General features: G+C 38.2%; 1 protein-coding gene across 1 annotated transcript in view; it reads left to right on the top strand.

Moving 5' to 3' along the window:
• Window positions 1-11205, top strand: part of spag9 (sperm associated antigen 9) — a 33755-nt gene extending 22550 nt beyond the window's left edge. The window contains exons 17-32 of the mRNA XM_015384941.1: window positions 643-807; window positions 886-1015; window positions 2278-2367; window positions 2449-2565; window positions 2672-2869; window positions 2929-3130; window positions 3996-4206; window positions 4309-4425; window positions 4666-4746; window positions 5890-5957; window positions 6053-6201; window positions 6283-6454; window positions 6605-6718; window positions 7632-7805; window positions 8849-8986; window positions 9827-11205. Of these exons, the coding sequence (XP_015240427.1) occupies window positions 643-807; window positions 886-1015; window positions 2278-2367; window positions 2449-2565; window positions 2672-2869; window positions 2929-3130; window positions 3996-4206; window positions 4309-4425; window positions 4666-4746; window positions 5890-5957; window positions 6053-6201; window positions 6283-6454; window positions 6605-6718; window positions 7632-7805; window positions 8849-8986; window positions 9827-9945 (2245 nt within the window). The 3' untranslated portion in view covers window positions 9946-11205. The remainder of the gene's footprint in view (window positions 1-642; window positions 808-885; window positions 1016-2277; window positions 2368-2448; window positions 2566-2671; window positions 2870-2928; window positions 3131-3995; window positions 4207-4308; window positions 4426-4665; window positions 4747-5889; window positions 5958-6052; window positions 6202-6282; window positions 6455-6604; window positions 6719-7631; window positions 7806-8848; window positions 8987-9826) is intronic.
• The last annotated feature ends 8985 nt before the right edge of the window (window positions 11206-20190 follow it).

Below are 20190 nucleotides of genomic sequence, written 5' to 3' on the forward strand. Positions count from 1 at the left end.
TTCCTGAGTTTTTCAATGTAAATGTAACCCCAGTCTTTGCTCTGGCTGGGGGTTGATATCACTAACGTCTTAGACAACACTCTCCTCGTGTTCCTGGATCTTTCTTATCTCCTGCCTGCTCTGTGCCTTTCAATGTCTTTCTATTCTGTCTGCTTACAGGAAGCTGCAGGTAGACCATAAATACAAACGCCTTTTGCTTCAGTCCCTGTTTATTATTTCATATTGATAAGGTTTCTGTTCCCTGTATAGATGCTTTTAAAGAGATCAAGTGGAGACATGATTTAGGTTAATCAGGATAAGAATTGAGCAAAATATCTTATGCAAATGTGTTTTTTTTTTGGGGGGGTAGGTTATCATTATTAGATTTATTATTAGATTTCATTTTCCTTTTTTTTAAATTAATGAAGCATTTAATTGATTTTCAACAGTTAGAAAGCTTTTTAAATCGGTCGTTTTGGTTTGACTGAAATATCTATTACTAAGGGTTGAGTTACAGCTCCTAGCATGCTCCCTTGTTTGTTGTGGTTCAGTAAATGTTGGTGCTCCTTTACTGTCTGGTTGGTGACCCCCTACCTTGCTTTTCCCCCGCACTCCTGTTTGCTTTGTGTCCCTCTCGGCTTTCTGTGCACTCACCACCTGCAGCTTCAGCAGACTGTTTAGCTCCTCCTCCAGTTCCTCGACCATGAGGATAGCGGAGGACCCCTCCAAAATGAAGTACAACTCCCCAGGCAGCCTGGTGAAGAGGAGCAGCACCTTCTCACAGTTCCCCACTGAGAAGTCCAAGATATTTGACTTCATGAATGATGGGTGAGTGATGAAATGACACACAGTGCATGGAAACTGATCATTTATCAGCTAAAGATTTTTCTTTACTATGATCTTTAGAACAGAGCAGTGCAGCTCGCCCTCGCATAAGGAGAAGAAAAAAGCCCAGTACCAACTGGTTAAGGCCCATATGCAGAAAGAGGATGGACGAGTAACTGTGCACGGCTGGAGCCTACCGAGCAAACACAAGGTGACAAATGTTGACTCTTTTGCTTTTCATTGTACAATTGTAAGCTATTATAATAACTGTGGTGCTCTTTATTGGAGTTGTATTCTGATTAGAATATTTAAAACAAGGAAAAACAATTTAAACATGATATTTGATTAAACTTTTATTTGCTTTTTTCAAAATAAAAATCTAAGTTTAGTTGTGTAGGTTTGTTGTCAGACTCTCGTTGTTAACACTTTACCAAAGAGATAGAATCAAGTCGATTGCCACCACTGAAAACATGAAAAAAAAAATAAAAAATGAATAAAGGCCTAAGAAAATCACATTTGATTTGGATGGTATGAAGTCATAGTATTTATCAATTCAATTCTGTTTATTTCTATAGTGCCAATTTACAACACATATCATCTCAAGGCATTTTGGAGAGAATCATTCATATTGGTTAAAGTTTTTTATCTAAGGAAACCCCGCTGATTGCATCAAATCATTGATTCTGCAGGATTCTTTCCTCCTGGATTTAGTAGATTCTTTCGTCCAGTAGATATTTGTTTTCATTGTATTTTTTACACCACGACAATTCCCCACACCTTGCATGCATGCAGCAACAGTGGAAAGAAAAAACTCCATATTCAGATTGAGCTGCCTTCTGGTCAGGATGACCAGGGGTTTAAGCAGACAAAAACAGAGATACAAAAAGATCAAAAGATTTCAGAAACATCTGTTAAAAGGGGATTATGCCAGGCAGACCGCTTGTATTTCATCCAACTTTGTCTGCAAAGGTCCAAACTAGACAGACGCAAAACACATGACCTTTTGGGAAGTAAAATTTTTGAATCCCCAATTCAAGAGGTCAAGTTCTTATCCATGCAGTATCACCCTAAAAATCACAGCTTAGCATTGAAGCTGGAGAAATAAAATCTAATGGAACACATCAACTTTTTTTTGAGCACATTCAAGCAGCAACTGCACTTTTCGGTTTATTGCTTTCTGTTTGTAAAATCGGAACAAAAAATTAATGCAAATTCTATTTACCGTATAAAAATACTCCAACTTATGGTGTGTTTATATGTGAAAATAAATGCTCCCAATAAAATATGAGAATAAACTGTATTAATATTTTTGTTTTGGGAACTTTGCACTTTACCTTGTTGTATCTAACTATCTTAAAAAATCTTAAAAAACTTAATACTATATATTATTTGCTTCCTTGTTTTTTTTGTCAACAACTCTTGCTAATTTATATATATTTATATATGATTCTTTTTCTGGTTTTATTTCTTTAGGTTGCAAATGGGGGACAAATTGAAAACAAAATGAATTTACCTGTACCAGTCTACCTGCGGCCTTTAGACCAGAAAGATGCTTCTATGAAGGTAGGTAAAGCTGCATGTTCTTAGGCTATTGATGTATTGTTTCTCAGGAGTAATTTGTAACAAAGTCTCTCTGTTCCCAAGCTGTGGTGCGCTGCAGGGGTCAACCTGTCTGGGGGCCGGACAGTTTCCTCATCAGAGCAGACAAAGCAGATAAAAGGCTCCCAGTGCAGCCTAGACCAGCTGGAGCAAGATAACAAGGTTAGTAGTTCAAAGAGGTTAAATCTAATGTTTTAACTGGACATCGGTTTGTAAAGATTTTATTTAGTTTACGTGTTTTTTTATGTCTGATTGCTTTGAATAACAGGAGAAAGGGGAGAAGGAACTAATCGTCCAGGATGAGACCTCCAGTCGCGTATGGGTGTCCATGAGCACCAGTTCCTCTACTAAAGTGATGGTACTGGATGCCACCCAGCCCACGGAGCTGCTAGATGCCTTCTATGCCTGTAACACACATGTGGTCTGCATTGCTAGTGTACCTGGTAGGTTACGCCTCACTACCAACGTTTAGTTTGATTGATTGCACCTCAGTAGTTTTAGGAAATGATCCTGTGTTTCTTTTAGGATTATCCTGCTGGGGAGGAGGTACCCCAGGACCCAGAGGCCAGCCAAGGGGACGGGGTGTCACTGGCTGGCAGCGTGGCCAGTGTGGGTTCAGCAGGCAGTGATGGGGCCACGGCAGCTGAAGGCGTAACAGCCGTTCCGCAGACAGCAAGCTCAGGGGTCTCTGAGCAGCCAGCAGAGTTCAGCGCCACTTCAGATGCAGGTAGTTCACTGCAGGGAGTAGATTTATATCAATTCATGTAGACAGCAGAGAAACTGAGGTAAATTTAATGTCTAATTTGGAAGCTTGGTTTGCAGTAGTTTTCCTTCATTTAGCTTTGAGCATCCGATTATTTTTTTATTGTATTTTCTATAGCCATTTAACCAGTGTGCCTCCGTCTGCTTATCAGTCTACTTTGTCACAATGAAAATTTGCTTCATTTAGCTTTAATTGGTACAACTGTGCATTTCAGAAAGTCCATAATCCATTAAATATAACCATAAGAAATAACCTATTTGTTACCATTCACATATATGGACAACAAATTAATAAGCTCTTAATAACATCCTTAAATTGTTATACTTGATTTTATTCTCTATTAAATGCTGGAATATAATTATCAATGCATTTTTTTTTAATAAAATTATAAATTAGTGAGGTTCAAATTTTTATAATCCTCTAACTATATAAATAATTAATCAGCTTCTATCTTTTTTGTCATATTTCTAATAACATTTGGAAATGAATAAATTAGAAAATTAAATAAAAAATATAAAGACAGATAATTCAACATGGATATATTTTCTTCTGTCTAAACCAATAGTTTACTTTGTACTGAATTATTACCTAGACATCTATTTGTCAGATTTAAACATATCCTATATCGTTTTAGACCTATTTGTTTTTTACAATAAACTTTGGTTTAGGTTCTCCATTACTATAAAGTGTTCTTTGAATGGATTTCCACAGACTGAAGTAAAATTACAGCAAAGCTGCTATAACAGATGTGTTCTAAAGGTCTCATAAGAGCGTTTGTGCTCCACCAGTTTCTGAGTTATTTGCATTAATCATTTCTCCATTTTCACAGCTGAACTGTCCAGAGAGACAAGCCCAACAGAGGACGGGGTCCCTACAGCTGAAGAGGCAACAGAGGCGACAGAGGCCAATGCCGGTGTTGGTGAAGAGGGAGAAGAGGATCAGGGAATGGGTCCAAACCAGCCAGGAATTTACACAGAGCATGTGTTTACAGACCCTCTTGGGGTGGAGAAGACTGACTCCTGTCCTGCTGATGCACAGAGGTGAGAATGATCAACTCTGAAAGGAAGGGACTCTAAATAATAATAGGAATTGCTCTGATGAATTGATATTCTTGAACCATCTGCTGTTTTCTTTGCTTTCAGGGGCTATGAGCAGGATGGGGAGCCTTCCCTGCCAGATGCGATGGATACATCAGACAGCGAAGTCCTGAGGATGAGCAGTTCTCTTCCAACCATGTGGCTTGGAGCTCAGAACGGATGGTGAGCACAGTCACCACTAGATGGCGGTTTTACTGTAGCTAAAATCAAGGAGCGGCCAATAATAAACAAACTCATTTAAAGAAAGTTAATAAACATCTCAAGTAAATTTAGATTTGTTGAAATGTTGTCTTTGACCAAATAAGTTTTGATTTGAACCTTTTATAACCGTGGCTGTTTAATTTTTTTTTTTATCTAAGACTCTACTGAAGTCCTAAACTCATCTCTCTCTTTGCCCTAAAGCCTGTATGTGCATTCATCGGTGGCACGGTGGAGAAAGTGTCTCCATGCTATCAAGCTCAAAGACGCCATCCTGAGCATTGTGTAAGTATGGTGTTAGATTTTAACACACACACTCTACCACACCAGGGTTTGCACGGGTCATTAAAAATAATTTCATTATTATTATTTTAGGACCTTAATTGCCATTAAGATTCAGGGTAGCGGTGGGGCCGGTCACCCGTCTGTCGCAGGGCAAAACACAGACACACAACCATGCACATTAACTCACACCAAAGGTCAATCTCCAGAAGCCAATTAAACTAACAGTCATGTTTTTGGACTGTGGGAGGAAGTGTACCCGGAGAGAACTCACGCATGCACAGGGAGAACATTTAAACTCCGGACCAGGAATCAAACCCAGAACCTTCTTGCTGCAAGGCAGCACTGCTACAAACCTCACCACTGTGCAACCCTTTCTCAGATATTGTTCTTACAATTCATTCAATAGTCAAAAATTGCACTATTAATACTTTATAGGATTCGACGTTGCCTAAAATGTCAGTCTTCAGTCTCATCTGAGCAAATGGTTGCACAAAAAGTACCGTTGATCAAACTCAACATGTTTACCTTTGTGATGGAGCGACGGAAAAAAGTTTTTTCCTGACCTCCTAAATTGGTGACTTCGGGGTTTTTGGCGAGGTGCTTTTTTTTTATTTTCTTTATTCTAATAATGTTCTGCTTATTGTTCTTCGTGATCAGATTTGGTCTTTGACTGACCTTGGTTTTCATAGCTTCAGCTGCTTCAGTCTTTGCATTAATGTCTTAGTTTATATGGGTTTGGTTTTGCCATTTATCTGAATGGCTTGTTTTCTTGTCTCCCCCATTTTGAAAAATGGCCAGTATGTACAGCTACTTTTTTTAGGAAAAAAATCATCAGTTTGTCTGTAAATGTTTCCAGGTTCTGATCAATATAAATGGTAAAGTGATAATCTGTTCCCTCCATTCTTCAGAGCATGTTAAAGGTGCCAATAAATAGGATTTTATCAAAGAACAGACATGTCTTTCCTCCCATGAAATATGCTCAGTTAAGTTAGATCCTTTCAATGTTTGTTTCCATTTAAGATAATGGTTAAATATCAACCTTTTTTAAGACCTTATAAAGTTATCTACCTGAAGTACCAATAATTATGGAGGATGCCATAACACATAAAAAAATCTCTTAAAGATATGATTTCCGTGTTGCAGGCATGTGAAAGGGAGGGTGCTGGTAGCTTTGGCTGATGGGACATTAGCAATTTTCCACAGAGGCACCGGTAAGTTTGTCACATGCAGCTTTTTTATTTATACAATAACTGCAGAGGCTATTTTTGACAATTGGTCTCTTTACTTAACTTGTTTCTGTATCTAGATGGTCAGTGGGATCTGACCAACTACCACCTGCTGGATCTGGGGCGGCCCCACCACTCCATCTGCTGCATGACGGTAGTCCATGACAAGGTGTGGTGTGGCTACAGAAATAAGATCTATGTCATCCAGCCCAAAGCCATGAGGATAGAGGTACGCCAGTTCTTTGAGTCCTGCTACTGTCAGCAGAAAGCACGTAACCTCTGACATGTATTGTTGTTTTTTGAAATACAGAAGTCTTTTGATGCTCATCCTCGTAAAGAGAGTCAGGTTCGCCAGCTGGCCTGGGTTGGAGATGGTATTTGGGTGTCCATCCGACTGGATTCTACACTGCGCTTGTTTCATGCCCACACCTACCAGCACCTGCAAGACGTGGACATCGAGCCTTATGTCAGCAAAATGCTGGGTATGAACGCCATTTTACAACCCAGATCACCTTTAACATTTTTCTGAGGCCATGTTTTATTGCTCCATAACAAAGTCATGAAATCTGTAACCTTTGTGGTTTTAGGAGAGGTTGAAATCATTTTGCTTTTTCATTTTGTTTCTATTCCAGGTACGGGTAAACTGGGCTTCTCTTTTGTGAGAATCACAGCTCTGATGATTTCGTGCAACAGACTGTGGGTCGGGACAGGAAATGGAGTCATCATCTCCATCCCATTATCTGAAGGTACCACAGGCCTACAAAACATAATTACCTAAATATGGAAAATGTTGAATTAGAGCAAAACTTTTTCCATCCAGGTGGTAAATTACTCCAGGTTTCTGACTGCAACACAAACACGTCAACATTTTCTATCATTTATAATGTTTGTAGAACTAACTGGGAATTCTAAAAAAGTTAAAAAACAATGCATTGGACTTTGCTTCCAAGTTTGAAGAAGTTTCACTTCCCATCCAGGAAGTCTTTTTCAAATCAAAATGTCAGAAATAGCTAAGAGTTCGAGATTGAATTTGACTAACTGGGGATGTTTAGTATCTAGCTCTTCAACCAGGCAGATTTGTTTGTTTTGTATTTGTTTCCTTCTATCTGATCTAACATATTTCAGAGTTGTTTCCATACATTAACTGCCTTTAACACAGAAAAGTTATTCCTCTTCTATAAGAACACAGTTTGTGCATATTAGACATCTGAAGAAGAGCAAAACAAAACACAGGAACAGCAGCAGCCAATAGGGAAAAATGGGACTTAATGCAACTAAATTAATGACACAATCACAGTTTTACAGGCCAAGCACATAAAAAAAACAATAATTCTTTAATTCTGCTTGTTAAAAAATTTCAAAGGATGCAATAAGCCGATATCAATGGTTAACTCACCGAGGTTTTATGCTTTGCCTTCATCCTTTTACAGCATATATATAAGACAAGGTCAGACATTGCGGAGATGATTAGCATCCCAGGCACTACAGGTAGAATAAAGGAAACATAGGTTGCCATGGACACTGCTCTCCATTTTACTGCATTTGTCATTATGCTTCAGTCAATGTCCCTTTCTCTACCAGACTGTTTCTAAATGAGTTGATAAACAGATTTTGACATCAGTAGGTTTTTATTGATATATTTCTCTCTTGTTTCTTTAGGTAATAAGTCAGGAGTTGTGCCAAATCGCCCTGGCAGCGCTGTGCGGGTTTACAGTGATGACTGCTCAGAGGGTGCTACGCCCTGCAGCTTCGTGCCGTTCTGCTCCATGGCCCATGCCCAGCTCTGCTTCCATGGGCATCGAGATGCAGTGAAGTTCTTCGTCACAGTCCCTGGTAAGAGTCCAGGGCCATTAGATGTATTTGTCCAACTCAGAGTTATGGTCATTCTGCTGTAATAAACCAACTATCCACTATTATTACAGCTGTTTTTACAGCCAGTTAATCTTCATTAGGTTCCTTCCAAACAACTATTCTAAAGTTCATTTAAAGTTAATTTGGAGTTTGATGTAAAACACAAGTTTTTTGGAGAACCCAAACTTATCCCAGGATAATAGATCATTTATCTCTATGAGCTATTAGTTAACATTTACCTTTTTAATATATTTATGGTTTGGTAACCTTTCTTCCTTTTCCTCTGTTCTAACATATTATTTTATAGGTGGACTGCAGATGAAGTTTAATCATTAATATTTGTCAGACCTACAGCTCCATAGTAATATTTTTTGTAATATTTATTTTTGTTTAAGCAGTTTTCAGTCAAGCAATATACCGTATTTTCCAGACTATGAGCCGCTACATTTTTCCCATTTTTCCCATACTTTGAAACATGGTCTGTGGATTTTTCTTCAACCACCAGGTGGCAGAAGTCAAATTTGGAAATCAAAGAAGAAAGGCACGAATTCACAAATTTTGACATTTATTTTCTGCATTAAAACTGTCGAACCAATGAAGAGACTGTATGCAACTCCTGCAGAACTGAAATAAAGAGCTGAAGAAGCCCCATTTCTTATGAGAAGCTCTAACTGCTGCAGGCTTAGGGGAGCTAGCATTCTTCTTCGCACCTACTCTACTGGCGACATGTAGAGCTCCCCCTACAGGTTCGGTGGTAGACAGCTGGTAGATATCAGCTGCTTATAACCCAGCGCGGCTTATATATGGATGTTTCCAGTTTTAAAAAACGTGGGTCTGGCTTAAAGTAGGGTGTGCTCTATAGTCCAGAAAATAACAATGGTTGGTTTGAGACATTTCTTTCTGTAACCGTTTTGATGACTGTATTTTATCTTCTTTTTCCTTTTATGCCTGTTCTGTCATTTTCTATCTGTCTTTTCAGCTGAAATATTTTTTTTGTCCTTTTTTGATTTGGCTTTCTGATGCAGGTCAAGCCATGCCACCTCCAGGGAGTGCAGATTCAGGTTCTGATGATCCTCCATCTGAGTGCTCAGATACAGCAACCTCTGAGCCCAAAACATTCCTGGTCATGAGCGGAGGAGAAGGTTACATTGACTTTAGAATAGGTGGGTCCAATAAACTACATTCATGGTTCAATTCAATGTATGTTATTTATATAGAGCGGATTCACAACATATATATAACTCAAGTCACTTTACAGAGGCAATGCTGTCAGATTGGTTAGGAAGACCAGTTGATTTTAATCCAGTCATTGGCTTGCATGACAAGATGAGATTTGCTTGCATTTTGCCTTTGAGTCTTCAGCAATCCCTCACACTGAGCATGCATGTGGCGACAGTAGAGAGGAAATCTCCCGTTTAACAGGAAGAAACGTCCAGCAGAACCAGGCTCAGTGTGAGCGGACATCTGCCAAGGCGGACTGTGGTTCAAGGAGACAGAAGCAGACATACAGAAAGAAGCAGAGATACAAAACTGTTAACTAGCTCCACAGGTGGCCCCGTCCAGGAAAGACAGCCAGGCTGACAAGCTCCAGGCAAATTCTGCTAGTCAGAGTAAAGGAAACAGGACACAGGACATGGTAGCTCCAACATGTTGTCCCCCCTTTAATGGGACATATACCCTGTTCCGTTCAACAAAATAAATCTATAGGGTTGGGAGATAGAGAAAAAAAAAAAGGTGTTTGAACACCTTTTGATTCAGTTTCAGTATTTACTTTTATTGGGTACAGACCTGCCGTGGGCTCTAATGAATCTGAAATGAAGTTCAGAGTTTCTTGCTTAATTTTTCTATAATTTAGAATTTTTATCAGTCCTTTCAATAAAGTCTGAATCCGAGAAGTTAGAAAAGATTTCTTCTGTACAAAGAAGCACTACAACTACAGTCGATGTTCCACCTGTTTACTGTGATGCAAGACTGTTTGTGTAACTTATCTTCCTCCCCCTTAGGCGATGAAGGCAGCGAGTTGGAGGGTTTACCCGAGCAGGCCGGCAGCCAACCGGTGGTGCCCGCCAAAGCCGAGCGAAGCCACCTCATCGTCTGGCAGGTCACCACTCCTCATGACTGAAAAACATTGCAGACTGCTGCATCAGCCACAGGGCCGTCCAGCAAGCCTGCATGTCCTCTGAGTTTTACACCATCCTCTATGCCTGAGTAGACCACTTCTTTTTAAAGAAAACAAAATGATTACAACAAAAAAGCAATTTTTATTCAGTGTTTTGTACCATTTTATTCCTCATTGTTTTTAAAGGTCAGCTAATATTTACGTTAACTTAAATGAAACCGTCCAGTTGGAGAAGCTAGGCGAAGGAATTAGGCTGCGCTGAAGCTTATATAGTGTGAGGAAGTCAACATTTACCTGAAAGGGATTAGATCTGAAACATAAAAGGCTTATTTGCTTTGTCAATAAAAATGTTCTCTTATTTTTCTGCATTATTAGGATCAAAATAATAGAATAAAGCTTCCTATCAGAGGCTATTTTAAAATTTAGATTCTAACATTCAGGTTTCCACATGAAGAACTGTCCATCTGCTGTGCATGGACAGTTTTCTGTGAGTAGAAGAACCCGGTTAGTGTTCTTTTTCATTAGAAAAACCTGTTTCCTCACTAAGATTTGCTAAGTGAGCTAAACATCCGTCCCACAGTTCAAAATGGCTGCCGTCAGCTCAGTGCTTCCTGTTTGCTTCAACTCATTGGCACTTTAAATGTAAAGTCTGAAGGAATATGAGTGTAGGTAATGAAATATATTGCCATTTAATTATGTTAAGGGAATTTAAAAATGCTTTGATGTTTTTTTGTTTTTTTTGGATATCGAGGCAACCAAATGATGTAGGAAGAAAGATCATGACGTTTTTAGTTGATTCACTTTTCATTCCAGGGACCACACAACACTAAAGAAAGTCTCTCCTTATATCTCCCGTCTTTTCTTGTTTTTGTTTTCTTTTAATGGAGGTTTTAAGGATCATTCAGATGTTTTAATTGTTACTTTGACATTTTGTTTGGAGACACTTTCGTAGAGAAAAGAGTGTTTTAATGACTGACTGTAACATAATAGCAGGTTGGCTCTTATGACTGCAGATGTTTTAATTTGTTTTATATCAAAAGAGCCAAAACTGATCCCAAGTCCATTTCATAGCAGTAACTTTATATTGTCTGTGTGCCATTCCAGTATTTATTTTTCTCCTTGGCTAAGGAAGCCGTTTGGGCTCAGAATGTAACTTTCTACATGAACAAAATATCATAGGAGGCTATTGTAAACAACATAGTCCAAATTGTTTACAACATTGTTAATAATGGTTCAATAAAATAGATTAATGCAAAAAAGAGTCTCTTTGTCTTTCTTTGATGGAAAAATTTATTATTGCAGTCTTGGACTCCATTTTCCATTTTACCTTAAAAGGATCTTTTGTTTTAGCAACTTTAAATGCTACAGTAAGTTAGTGGTTCCTCTAACTTAAATCACTATTACTGATTTCAAATAAAAATTTGTTGCATTTTTTTACAGTTGTGACACACTTAAATATTTCTGATCATCTAATTAGAAGAAAGATATTCTGAGGAAGTAAAAAAAAATAATTAAAGTTTAACATTTTTTTTTTTAAAGAAATGGTGCTCCATACTGACTCTCTTCCTAAACCCAGTTTTGAGGTATAGTTTCTTGGTCTGCTTAATGATTGACGTAAATCAAGTCAGTCTTATCTAACCTACTTAAATGCATGAAGATCTTGAAAAGGTCAGAAAAAAAATTATCTGTGAAATCTTTCATAAACCACCTAGGATGTAGTTTCTAAAAGTTTTTGGCTCCGGTAAACCACTGAGAGACACCATCCACACATGGAGAAAGTTGGAGGGCAGTTGTTAATTGTCCAAGTTGTGGTCAGCCTTCCAAAGTTAACTCCAAGATTTTATTGATGACTCCTTTAGGATGTCAGAAGAACAGTTAAAGCTTAGTTTTTTAACCCTGGTCCTCGTGACTCACTGACCTTTATGGTTTAGATGTGTCTCTGCTTTTGCAAACCTGAACAAATAATTGCATTACTCAGCAGAAGCCTGTTAATAACCCATACATTCAGGTCAGCTTTGTTGCAACAGGAAAACATCTGAAACATGCAGGACCAGGGTTAAAAAGCCTAGATCTAAAGCGTTAGCATTGCTGCCCCAGGACCAGGATATATTGCTGCACTTAAAAAAACGTTAATTCTGCCTCCAAAAATGCGCAATTTCTACAACGAAGAGTTTATTCCAAAGTTAAAGCTTATGTCAGTAATCCATAAAGTGCTCTATCCCAGAAGTATAATTGTGATGTGCCTCAAAGCCCCTATTATCTTTACCCATTTTTAACACTTGAAAGCAACAAGCTATTAGAGGAAACAGGTTTGTGTTGATACATTAAATTGGAAGACAGCTTCTCTTAAAAACATCTACGGTTAATGGACTCCTGTTTTTGCACAATGAGCTAGAAATCTCAAAAGCTTTCTGTTACAGACGTGCAGCAGATCTTTTAATATGCAGCAAACAAGGAATTTATCTTAAAGCAGTGGCTTTTTAGCATGTTTTTTTTTTCATGAGCTACAATAAGTGTAAAGGAAGTAATCATTTCCACCATGGGGTGGTGCTATATGCTTACCTATTTGTTTTTTGATCAGCTGAAGACTTTTTGTCCAGGACAGCATGTACTGTATCAAATGGCTTGACTGGCAAGAAGTTTACGTGCTTTTTTCTTTTTTAGTGACATTTATTCTGACTCTTTTATTTAAAACTTAATGTGCTCTATCTTGTTAAACTCATATTAAGAGATACTGGTTACCTAAACCTGACCATAAAGTCCAAAATGAATCTGAATGGTCATTACTTGGACTTGTCTGCCATCTCCATTAAAACTTGTTTGTACCACTTGTCTTTGATGGATTATTAAAGCGAACTCAGACAGAACTTTAGCTTCTCTTGATGTCATCTTCATGATTCACGCAGGACACAGACAGTAAGCCCATGTGGTCTCCTCTCAGCCAGTAGGAGGCTGTCAAGCTTGTGTCCATGCAGCACCTCCGTACATAATCCCAACCCTGACATCACAGAGCAGAGCCCACCTCCCACCCACTCTCATCCTCTTCAGCCACACATGAGATGATAATGATGCCGCAAACAGGCACACAAAGAGCTTCCTGACGTCACACAGGCGAGGGATTCTCAGCCTGGATGACAGACTGAATTACAGCTGGGAGGCTGCATTGAATCAACCTGATTCATTGTTAACAGAAAGAAATAACCACGGTATTAATTTAATTAAAGATGGGGAAAAGATTTAAAAACAAACTATTGCCATGGAAACTGTCTTACTATTTCAGCAAAGTAGCTCTCATTTAGCTGTAAGAGAGATTTCAAGCAGTTTTGGCTAAAAGCAGTTTGTAAGGATAAACAAAAAAAGGTTTTTGTTATTGTTACATTTCTTTTCTAACAATTCATGAAACAGTACATCCTTTGCATTGATTCAGACATGTTGGTGGTCAGTGCTACCTTTACCTGCTTACTAGGAAGACTGCAGTCTGTCTGATCAGCAGGCCTTGCAAAAGGGCCACTCTGGGTACATTGAGTATGTTCATTATAAGATAAATCTGAGAAAAATGTATTGATCTCTCAATGGAGAAATTAATTTCTGCATCTTAACCCATCCCCTTGGGGAGCAGTGGTCTGCCATTGTGCAGCGCCTGGGGAGAAATCGGGGGTTTAGGGTCTTGCTCAGGGACCCAGAGTGAAGGCTGTGGGGATCAAACTGTGTACTTCCTACCTTCTCAGAGCACAAGCGCACTGCTCTAAAACACCCAACACATCCCTTTAGCACACTCCCCTGATCAGTGTTTCCAGTTTGTCCCCCTGCACCAGCCCACTGTTTTCAAAGGTTAGGTTTCTACTTACAATCTATTCCAGTGTCTGTGTCTAAGTCCCCATAAAAAGTGCCAAGATTTTGTGAATGAAAAAAATGAATGATAAAGAGCCATATTGTATTTCTAAACAGGTGAGGTCACTTACAAGCTACTAAAACATATTGAATGTAAGCAGAAATCCTATTATTTTTAATTGCTGGGCAACATTTAAAACATGGATCTTTGCCAGAATCAAAAAGGTGCTTGAAACAAGTATTATTAGTAGGCAGTCATACAGTTCCTTTTATTTTTTGACAGCTGATTAGGTTTTTTTTTTGCCTCTTATTTTCAATGAACATTGAAGATATAAGTCTTGTTTTTTAACACAGGTGAGTAGACCAGTTTAAAATAAAACATTAAACATAGAGGAAACCCCAATTTGTGCCCAAAATAAAATAAACAGATTGCAAAATTATATAATAAACAGTTAGGAACAATATTGAAGGGAAGGGAGGTGTGAATTGTGATTGTTTTCAACTGGTACTTCCCGATGCCCCCATTCCCTGATGTGCCCCTAATTATGAGCAAACAGTACACCACTGTTTGCAGCCTTTATTGCTCTATAAAAGTCAGCCCCCTAGCCAGAGGTAAATCTGTTGATGTTTTATGCTGTGACAGTTGAGAACGTGTACTTAGTTTTTGGTTTGAATATTGTTTTGACTATGACGTCCATGTAAAACAGACTGGGCTTTAACTATAGAGGAAGAAATCTTAGAAGTCTGGAAAAACAAGGGAGTGGAGGATGTCTATAGAGAGGAGCTTTAGCTAATAACAATGGAGGGAATTGGATGTGTTGATATCAGGTGAGCCAGGGCCCATTTTCTCTTGCGCAGACAAGAAAACATCATATAACTAACCCAGATATCTGTTAATCCTCATAACTCAGAAGATGGCTACACATAAACAACAAGACACCTAAACTAGCCTGTATCTACAGTCAGAACAGTAATCAGAAAGCTAAATACCTTTCTATTAGGGAAGCCTATAATTGTGGAGGATGCTGTGATTGTTACAGTAGTTTAAGTTTTTTTTCTGTTTTTTTATGGGTTTCTCAAGCCTATTCAAATCTATTGAAACAGCAACCAAGATAAAAAGGAATACAATAAAGCACAAATTGTATTTTCACATTTTAAAAAAACACAAACAATTTTTGGTTGCCAGCTCAAAATATTTACATATATACAAACTAAATCAGGAAATCAAAAGGCTTTACATAATAAAGAAATGCTGGCAGAGAGATTGACAAATAGGTATTTTGGATTAAGATACATTGTTTATTTTTGCAGATATCAATTGATTCCTAATTTTGCTAAAGATTTTCTTAAATGTTTATCTAGGCAAGTCTATTGAATTTATAGAAAACACCATTGTTGTGTTGCCCACCTACTCTGCAGTACACAGTGTTCCCCACTGTGATTTAAAAGCCTCATCTGGTTCATGGTAGGAGCGTCCTTGCCCTCCCATTGAGGTACTGCAGTATTTTCCTTTGATGGGCTGGGCTAAGTGTTTTCAGATCCAACACAGCTATTCAGCATCACGGCTCTCTCTCTTCCATGGCATGCTCTATATGAAGCACCAGGTGAGGCCTGATCACGGCTGGAAGAAATAAGGCGGGGAGATGATATGGCCAAGCTCATATGGAAGACTATTTATGGAGGAGAAAAAATGCTGACTGGGTGCATGGTTAGGTGTTACATCAAATACCAGCAGTGAGACAGAGTGTAAGTGAGGGAGCAAAGCAGTTCCTTAACTCATCTTCTTTTTGGGGTTAACACCATAATGTCTTATTGAACTTAATTCAATTCAATTCAGTTTATTTATATAGCACCAATTCAAAAGACATGTCATCTCAAGGCATGCAATCAAACCAGCTGATTGCATCGACTCGAATGCAATCTCTCACACTAAGCATGCTTGTAGCTACAGTGGAGAGGAAAAACTCCCTTTGAATAGGAAGAAACTTCCAGCAGAACCAGGCTCTTTGTGAGCGGCCATCGAGGCCGACTGGGGTTCAAGGAGACAGAAACGGAGATACAAAAAGCAACTGTAAAAGGCGTCCCCATCCACGACACCCATAGCCAGGCAGACGAGCTCCGAGCCAACTCCCATGTCAGAGGATTAAGAGAGCACATCCAGCCAGTCACAGTCAGAGAAACAGGACAACACTGGAAAACAGGCCAATCTCCAACATCTATAAACAAAGGTGTTGATGGCAGCAGCACAGCTGATATTTCTCTCCAGGATGGAGTCACAGCCAGACAGGAACAGACGATGCAAAGCTACTATGAGAAAAGGCAGAGAGAGCATAACGTTAGAGATAGAACTAACAGATTCTGCAGAGTGGGAGAATAGAGATAGAATGAAACAGAATGATGAAATGAGGTCTCTATGTCCTCCGGAAGTCTAAGCCTATAGCAGCTAACTATAGAGATAGCTCAGGATAACCTGAGCCACTCTAACTATAAGCAACTTAGTTGCTAAAATATCAGTTTAATTTATATTTATCATTTTACTTCAATCTATATGGGACCGGAACCTGTTTCCTATAAGGATGAGTAATCATAGACAATATATACTTTTTAATGAGGGATGTACAGTGTATGCAAGTGCTGCTGTGTCAATTAGTGTTTTGCACAGTGACATACAGGACAGAGTGACATCACTGCCCAGCAGAGTGTGACACACAGCAGGGGAAGGGGTTTAGCATTACTCCCCAGATACCTTTATTTATCCCACTTCACCCCAGGGCTCTGGTTTCTGTTTCATCAGTGACGCAGGCGTTGAACTGTTCTCATTACCTATCTCTTTCTTTTTTGTGCATCTCCTAATAACATTGTGCTTCTAGGATCAATAAGCCATGAGACTGTTATAATCTTATGAATCATAATTTTGTTGTTCTTTTAGATTGTTTTAGTCATGCAGATGGTGATCTTTTTTATGGTCTTTATGAAGTTGTAATTTGTTAATATTAAATGAACAAGATCTGAGGAAAAAAAAGCTGCAAAATATTTTCAAGTAAAATTGATATGAAAAGTAAGAGGAGAAAATTTCAAAGATTGCATGCAGCCTCTGATTATATTGTCTCATTTATTTTTCAAGGTTTTTTCCCATTTTGCCTCCTTGAAACTGCAAACTTCACTCTGACATTAATATTTAATCTGACAAAATAACAGAAGTGCAGAATTATGAATTGAAAACAAAACAATTAGCAGATTATTTAATGTGTACCTTTTCATCAAATAAACATTATTTGATCCCTTTTTTCTACTACATAAAGCCTACTTAATTAGTAAACTGGTTCAAAAATCTGACTTCTCTCTCTCTTTAATTCACAGTCTGAAAATGGAAAGAAAATGGCACAACAACACATCCACTAATACATGAGCCTCCACCTAACAGACTGAAACATGAGGATAATAATCAGAGAAGCAGCCCCATTTATTGTACATTAGGAGGACTTTTAGAGAGCTAAAACACAGGAGGTAGAAAATCTTTTAGTCATACAAATCATGTATTTTTGGAAGAGTGGCAAAAAGAAAGTATTCTTGATAGAAAATAATGCGAAGCCCTGCTTGCTAATTGATAAAAGCTATGTAAGGGACATAAAACGGATGGAATAAATGACGTTGGTTAAAAAAGACTAATTTGGACTTGTTGTGCTTTCAACACTATATGCAGAAGAAAACTAACACTGCTCATCTTCTAAACACATCCCCACTGGGTCAACATGGCAGTAATAGAATTATGCTTTTCTTTGGCAGGGATTGGGACACTGGTCAGAGTTATTGGGAAGATGGATGGAGCTAAAAGCATTTTAAAGAAATTCCCAGCCACATGGCGTATAGCACCATACTAGAATGGCTCGGTCAGAATCCAGACAGGTTTGGACACCTTGCAGATCTCATGTCAGCTACAGTTTGTGATTATTGTTCATGTTTATACATGTGCCTTTTTTGTTAATGATAGAGTAATAGATTAATATTGGTCTAAAACTGTACTGACTAGGTGAAGACTACATGTTGAATGGTCCTATTTCCAGCTCACGTATATTTTCTCTGAGACCTTGTGTCTCCTGCTTCCTCGACAGCTTCTTCTCATCCAAGCTTTTTTTCATCATCCCCCTCCTCAGCCAACCTTTCTGACTCTGTGATTTCTCACTCTGAGTTTCCCTCACTGAGCGTTTGATGCACTATTCTTGTATGTGATATGCTCTCAAAGGGGAGTCACAACAAGTGGTTCACTTTACCAGGGCGTCCCACCCCTCCGATGGGTTCATGAGACGACCTCCTACAAAACGGAAAGAAATACCAAGGAGGTACCACATTTCAAAAGAAATAACAGGCTTACATTACTATGTGTAGGTAGGTGTTTATTGTGACTAAGAAAAATAAACAAATAAATGCTTCCTCCTTGTAGACTTGCATTTTTTAAACACCCTACCTAGCAGATTGTATTGGCTTGTTCCTCAGCTCTTTCTGACAGTGGGGAGAGTGACAAATTTTGTCTTTTATTTTTTTTTTTCTATTTCAAGTGTTATTACAGTGTAATAACACTATCACAGAGCAACAAAATGAACTCTCTGCATCCAACCCATCTCCTTGGTTAGCAGTGGGCTGCCATTGTGCGGCGGTGGGGAGCAATGTGGGATCAAGGTTCTTTTGCTCAGGGACCCGGAGTGGCAGTCTGTGGGAGTGGAAATTGAACTCAGAACCTCTGAATTTCAAACACAATGCCCTAACTAACAGGCAGCTACTCCTAGTGGCTAATCACACTTTTACATTTTAGTTTCTATTCTTATTAGAGTTATAAGCCAAAGAAAGCTTCCTACAACTAAACCAGAAATTCTTAGATACCTAAATTAGGCTGCTGTTTTTCAGAATGTGTGGTATTACAAATTCTACATTGAAGAATAACATACATCAAGTACAAAGACAACATTGCTGATTGTAAAGAAAAAAGGTTCCAGCTATTCTGCAAGTTTTGCACATAAAAATATGGGCAGACTAAAACAACACATGAAAGCAAAAATGCACCCAGCAACCAATTTATAATAAGGGGATGAAGTGTGCTGCTTAAGATGGCTGCATGTTGGAGTAGATCTGCTAGACTGACTCTGATATTCTTTTTTTTATAAGAACTTTAGTCTCTTTTTGCTGATTTGTTTTTTTTTTTTTTGCTTCTGGTCTTGAATGCTGTGAAACTTGAAGGATTTTTACTGATATTTTATCATTTCTGGATACTTATGATGCGTAACCACAGCAACCGTCACAAGTTGATTTTTTTTTTACATGAGGGAGCACCTAATTAACATCTGTAAAGCTGAAATCATACATCAACTACTTTTGCAAGTACCAGCTGAGCTGAAATGGAAGCGCTGGGGATGCAGAACCAGGAGCAAGTAGACTAGAAAGGAACAATAAATTCCACCCCTTTCATCAGTCATCATGGACAATGTGAGATCTTTTGGAAACATGTTAGAAGAACTCCAAGCCCTTGCAACGACCCAGTCAGAATATCAGGAATGCAGCATTGTGGCTTTAGATGATTTACTGAAATATGTTTGCAGGATCATATCTGGGACTCCAGTGTCCTTCTGCCAGGCTTTCTGAAACATACGAGCAGACAGAGATTTAAAGATGACTGGGAAATTCAAAAGAGGTGGTTTAGATCATCATGAGTAATGTTGGTCAGAATTCTCAGTAATGCAGGACATTTAGCTCCAAAAAAGGTTGAAAAAAACTACTTGACTTTACTTCAAGTATTTGAAAATGTTCTAAGATTTTAAGCTGTTTGGGGATTAGATTCTCCCAACACTGTCTAACCTATTTTTTATGTTTAAGCTCAACAGCTGAGTTCCCTTCTAAATTCCATCTCGTCATTTCATTTCCACATGTTTGTATTTCATTCTTGTTATTAATTATATTCCTGAAAGAAAAAAAAAGGAAGATTTGGTCCCAATTTGACAAAACAAACAAACAAAAACAAAAATATCTGGTTTCTTTTGCATGTAGATTGTTTTCTTGAATTATAGAATAAATAGTTATAAAAAATTTAAGGAAGAAATTTTTTTTTTATTTAATCTAATTATATGACTTAGTAATTTATAGTTTAGATAGTTGACCTTTATTTCCCTAGTAATTTGAAAAAGTGGGTGATATTATTGAAGAAATTATCTGTCGATAAATGTGAAGATCAAAGAAAGTGGGTGCAAAGTGCCTGCATACAAAATATGAGCTGAAACATAAAGAACTTTAATGAACCATTCAGTAGCAGGGGATTTATTCTGTACCAAAAAATAAATTATGAGATTATTGGGTGATATATGAGCATTTTAAAAATACTTATTTGATTTTGTATTTTCAGGGCATCCATTACAGGAATCTAAGAATCAG

This window comes from Cyprinodon variegatus, unplaced genomic scaffold (assembly GCF_000732505.1).
Source record: "Cyprinodon variegatus isolate N-32 unplaced genomic scaffold, C_variegatus-1.0 Scaffold327, whole genome shotgun sequence".
In the NCBI taxonomy this organism is placed as follows: Eukaryota; Metazoa; Chordata; class Actinopteri; order Cyprinodontiformes; family Cyprinodontidae; genus Cyprinodon; species Cyprinodon variegatus.